We start from the raw sequence: 6,000 nt of genomic DNA, 5'->3' as shown, positions 1-6,000 counted from the left end.
AAGCAAGAGCTACAATTGTGTAGGGAAATGGAATACAGAGTTAACAAGAGCTGGTAATACCCATTTAGGCAGCCACTTAGTCCACACGTGTTTCACTTTTAATTATGGTTTATATAAATGAGAGGGAGAGAACCAGAGAATGACTCTGGTATACACAAAGCCAGGAATTGAACTTGGGACCTCAAGCCTGAGAGTCTTACCGCTTTACATTTTTTTATAATTTAGTTTTTTGTATTTCATTTATTTTATTTTGTTTGAATGAGGAGGGAAGGGAGGGTGGACAGAACACTGATTTGCTGCGATGTATGATGGTGCTGGGGCTTGAACCTGGGAACTCAGAGTTTCAGGTTGAAAGTTTTTTGCATAACTATTATGCTGTCTCCCCAGCCCAAGTCTATTACTTTATCCTTTGCATTCATTCGTGGGCTTCATCATACATATCTCCTAACTTATTGTTGTCAAGAATGAAACAAGTACCATAGAAATAGGAAAAGGGTCGAGAGTCGGGCAGTAGCGCACAGGTTAAGCGCAGGTGGCGCAAAGCACAAGGATCAGCATAAGGATCCCGGTTCGAGTCCCAGGCTCCCTACCTATAGGGGAGTCGCTTCACAGGTGGTGAAGCAGGTCTGCAGGTGTCTTTCTCTCCCCTTCTCTATCTTCCCTTCCTCTCTACATTTCTTTCTGACCTATCTAACAACAACGACATCAATAACTACAACAATAAAACAAGGGCAAGAAAAAGGGTGTAAATAAATATTAAAAAAAAAAAAGAAACAGGAGAAGAGAAAATATTGACTTGGTTTTTGCTCTGAGGGTGTTTCTAATCTAGTAGAAGCAACCAGTGAACACTGAAGCTAGTAACTCTTTATTATTCTCTACTATAATTGCCTTTTCCAATATAACACCTTGAAGCATCATATATATTTACATATTTGTAACATGAACTCTTATTTCCCAGGAAATTGTCTTCTAAGGGAAAGAATTCTTCCCAAAGGGAATGAGAGCTAAAGTGAATCCTGAGAAGTAGGGCTGTGCGCCCTGCAGGGGGGACGCCTCCTGAGCAGTGAAGTAGGTCACAGGTGTCTTTCTTTTTCCTTTTCTATCTCCCCCTCCAATTTCTCTCTGCCTTATCAAATAAAGTTAAAAGGAAAAATGTCCGCCAGGAGCAGTAGATTCCTAGTACTGCCCCACAGCAAGCTCCAGCAATAGCCCTGGATGCAAAAAAAGATGAATGAAAGAAAGAGGAAAGAAGGTAGGAAGGAAGGAAGAAAGAAATAGAGTTACATTAAAGTAAGTCAGTAGGGAGTCAGCGGCGGCGCAGCGGGTTAAACGCACATGGCGCGAAGCCCAAGGACCGGCATGAGGATCCCGGTTCGAACCCCGGCTCCCCACCTGCAGGGGAGTCGCTTCACAGGCGGTGAAGCAGGTCTGCAGGTGTCTCTCTTTCTCTCCCCCCTCTCTGTCTTCCCCTGCTCTCTCCATTTCTCTATGTCCTATCCAACAATAACATCAATAACAACAACAATAATAACTACAACAATAAGACAAGGGCAACAATAGGGAATAAATAAAGATAAAAAAAGATTTAAAAAATAAATAAAGTAAGTAAGTAAAGGACCAGGGAGATAGCATAGTGGTTATGCAAAACACTTGCATGCCTGAGGCTCCAAGGTCCCAGTTTCAGTCCCCAGCACCACTCTAAGTCGGAGCTAAGCGGTAATCCGGCTAAATAATAATAATACTTAAATAAATAAGTAAAGTAAATCAGTATATCCCTGCAGAGGTAGGTCCCAAATGGTGTTATGGAGGAAAAGAGAGTGGGAGTGTGTGGATGTGGGGGGTATTCTGAAGGAACAGAAGAACACAGGATTGCAAAAAGATGCAAGGGTCAGATGTCAACAGTTCTAACAGATCATTGCGTGGAGACTTTGGGGGAGTATTAAGTGAGGCACAAACAACTGAGAAATCGATTGCTTAGTGATTATTCCACACTGCTCCGTATGGTCATAATTCACTTACTGTTTTGTGGAGCAAAGATCCTGAATACAAACACAAACACACACACACGTTATAATTCACACACAACCTTGTGTAATGGTGTTAACACGTCTTTGTAGTGTTTGTAACCAAAGGAGAATAGCAAGTTACCAAGAAACAACCAGAGGAGGCCGGGTATTAGGGCAGCGGGTTACGCGCACATAGTACCGATCACAATGACGAGCTGAAGGATCCCGGTTCCAGCCCCTGGCTCCCCACCTGCAGGTGTGTGCTTCACAAGGAGTGAAGCAGGTTTGCAGGTGTCTATCTTTCTCTCCCCCTCTCTGTCTTTGCCTCTTCTCTCAATTTCTCTCTGTCCTATCTAACACTAACAATAATAACAACAACTGGAAAAGATGGCCACCAGGAGCAGCGGTTTCGTGGTACAGACACCCAGCCCCAGTGATAACCCTGGAGGCAAGAAAGAAAGAAAGGAAGGAAGGAAGGAAGGAAGGAAGGAAGGAAGGGAGGAAGGGAGGGAGGGAGGGAGGGAGGGAGGGAGGGAGGGAGGAAGGAAGGAAGGAAGGAAGGAAGGAAGGAAGGAAGGAAGGAAGGAGGGAGGGAAGGAAACAACCAGAGTCAGCAACTCTGTCTTTCCAAACACACCCAAACACAAATGGTTGATGGCAAATGCTTTCTGTTGAAAATATATACATCCTCTGTCTTTGAGCTTTCTCTTCTCACCTCCCTGTGTGGTATTCCTTTGTCTAACTCTACCACTTCATCCTAACAGGAGACAGACAGACATGGGAAAGACCAGAAACGTATCCCTGGACACCGTGGTGACAGAGTTCATCCTCCTGGGCTTAGCTCACCCCCGGAATCTGAGGGTCCTCCTCTCCCTGGTCTTCTTCACCATCTACATCCTGACTCAGCTGGGGAACCTGCTCATCCTGCTCACTGTGTGGGCCGACCCCAAGCTCCACGCCCGCCCCATGTACATTCTCCTGGCCGTGCTCTCCTTCCTGGACATGTGGCTCTTCTCCGTCACTGTCCCTCGAATTATTCTAAGCTTCACTCCCGCCAGCAAGGCAATGCCATTTGGTGGCTGTGTGGCTCAGCTGTATTTCTTTCACTTCCTGGGCAGCACGCAGTGCTTCCTGTACACCTTGATGGCCTATGACAGGTACCTGGCCATCTGCCGGCCCCTGCACTACCCAGTGCTCATGAATGGGAGGTTATGCACCATCCTTGTAACTGGAGCTTGGGTGGCCGGCTCCATCCACGGGTCTATCCAGGTCATCCTGACCTTCCGCCTGCCCTACTGTGGACCCAATGAGGTGGACTATTTCTTTTGTGACATCCCTGCTGTACTGAGACTGGCCTGTGCTGACACGACTGTCAACGAGCTGGTGACCTTTGTGGACATTGGGGTGGTGGCTGCCAGCTGCTTCATGTTAATTCTGCTCTCCTATGCCAACATTGTGCACGCCGTCCTGAAGATGAGCACGGCTGATGGCAGGCGCCGGGCCTTCTCCACCTGTGGCTCCCACCTGACTGTGGTCACAGTCTACTATGTCCCCTGCATCTTCATCTACCTTCGTGCTGGCTCCAAGAGTCCCCTGGATGGGGCCGTGGCTGTGTTTTACACTGTTGTCACTCCACTGCTGAACCCCATCATCTACACTCTGAGGAATCAGGATGTGAAGTCAGCCCTGAAGAGAATAACCATGGGGAGAGGAGCCACAAGTGAACACAAGTGACTAAAGGCTCACGGGCTGTCTCCCTCACTCTTCTTGCCACTCATTCCAGTTTCTGCTTCACTCAGCAAACTTTCAGCAAACAAAGCTGCTGTAAGCTGAATTGGATCTAGTCCTACAAGGAAGAATCTTCTGGCATTATATTTGACCTCAGGTTGATCTTGACCTCTTTTAAACTCTACTACTTCTCTTTCAAGAGATAGCACATTCTAAACCAATGATGATTTTAATAAAATCCTTTCTAGGGGAGTAAGGCGGTAGCACAGCGGGTTAAGTGCAGGCGGTGCAAAGCACAAGGACCAGCATAAGGATCCTGGTTCGAGCCCCTGGCTCCTCACCTGCAGGGGAGTCGCTTCACAGGCGGTGAAGCAGGTCTGCAGGTGTCTATCTTTCTCTCCCCCTCTCTGTCTTCCCCTCCCTCTCTCCATTTCTCTCTGTCCTATCCAACAACAACAACATCAATAACAATAATTACTACAACAATAAAACAACAAGGGCAACAAAAGGGAATAAATAAATAAATAAATATTTTTTAAAAGTATAAGAATGTATATATCCTAAGGAACCAAACACACCCATCCAAAAAGATCTGTGTACACCTATGTTCATAGCAGCACAAATTGTAATAGCCAAAACCTGGAAACAACCCAGGTGTCCAACAACAGATGAGTGGCTGAGCAAGCTGTGGTCTATATACACAATGGAATACTACTCAGATAATAAAGCTACTATGCATAACGCTACCATGAGTATGAGGGCTCATCTCTCTCTGAAACTTTGCTTTGAATTCTTTGCCATATATATCTAGGAGTGGAACTGCAACTTCACTTACTAATTCTAATTTTAATCTTTTAAGAGCTCTCATATTGTTTTCCATAGCATCTGCACCATATTAAACTTCCACCACTAGCATATGAGTTCTATTTTCTTTTTTTTAATATTTACTTATTTATTCCCTTTTGTTGCCCTTGTTGTTTTATTGTGGTAGTTATTATTGTTGTTGTTATTGATGTCATTGTTGGATAGGACAGAGAGAAATGGAGAGAGGAGGGGAAGACAGAGAGGGGGAGAGAAAGATAGACACCTGTAGAGCTGCTTCACCACCTGTGAAGCGACTCCCCTGCAGGTGGGGAGCCGGGGGCTCAAACTGGGATCCTTATGCCCGTCCTTGTGTTTTGTGCCATATGCACTTAACCCGCTGCGCTACCACCCAACTCCCTAGAGTTCTATTTTCAGCCCATCTTGGATGAAGCTTGAAGAAATTATGTTAAGTGAAATAAGTCAGAAACAGAAGAGTGAATATGGGATGATGTCACTCACAGGCAGAAGTTGAAAAACAGGATCAGAAGAGACAACACTGAGCAGACTGGACTGGAGTTGGTGTGTTGCACCAAAATAAAAGTCTCTGGGGTGGGTAGGGGAGAGTTCAGGTCCTGGAACAGGATGGCAGGGGTTGTATTGTTATGTGGAAAAGTGAGAAATGTTACACATGTACAAACTATTGTATCTACTGTCAGTTGTAAAACATTAATCCCCCAATAAAGAAATTTTAAAAAACTTAACAGATATAAAATCAAAATGAAATTATAGCATACATGAAAACTTAAGATACTTTATGTATTTACTAAAATATAGAACTCTGGGGAAAGTATAAACATTGGGCTGTTGGATAAGTCATGAAGCATTTTTGCAGAGAAAAACAAAAAATATGTCATGCCTTTTCCAACAACCCAATATATCATATAAAATAACTTACTCTTATAAAACCTGAGAAAGTGAATGGTCAAGGACAAGAAAAAAATAGCAAGAAAAGCAAAATACTTTTTCATATAAAATGCCCACTTTATTTAGTTAAGATACATTCTTTTTAAAAAAAAAAAAGATTTTATTTATCTGTTAATGAGAAAGATAGGAGGATAGAGAAAGAACTAAACATCACCCTGGCACATGTACTGCCAGGGATCAAACTCAGGACCTCATGTTTGAGATTCCAAAGCCCTATCACTGCGCCACCTCCCGGACCACTAGTTAAGATATATTCTTTTATTTTATTTTATTTTATTTGTATTTATTTATTTTCCTTTTTGTTTCCCTTGTTTTTTATTGTTGTTGTAGTTATTGTTGGTATCGATGACGTCATTGTTGGTTAGAACAGAGAGAAATGCAGAGAGGAGGGGAAGACAGAGAGGGGGACAGAAAGATAGATACCTGCAAAGCTGCTTCACTACCTGTGAAGCGACGCCATTGCAGGTGGGGAGCCGGG

At 44.0% G+C, this 6,000-nt stretch overlaps 1 protein-coding gene across 1 annotated transcript; it reads left to right on the top strand.

The window, feature by feature from the left end:
* Window positions 1–2,783: 2,783 nt before the first annotated feature.
* On the top strand, window positions 2,784–3,740 carry LOC103126892 (olfactory receptor 10G2). The gene has a single exon (XM_007537824.2). It carries the CDS (start codon window positions 2,784–2,786, stop codon window positions 3,738–3,740), a length of 957 nt encoding a protein of 318 aa, XP_007537886.2.
* Window positions 3,741–6,000: the final 2,260 nt, after the last annotated feature.

The sequence above is a fragment of the Erinaceus europaeus genome, chromosome 16, assembly GCF_950295315.1.
Source record: "Erinaceus europaeus chromosome 16, mEriEur2.1, whole genome shotgun sequence".
NCBI classification, from domain to species: domain Eukaryota; kingdom Metazoa; phylum Chordata; class Mammalia; order Eulipotyphla; family Erinaceidae; genus Erinaceus; species Erinaceus europaeus.
This window is presented reverse-complemented; position numbering and strand designations above follow the sequence as displayed.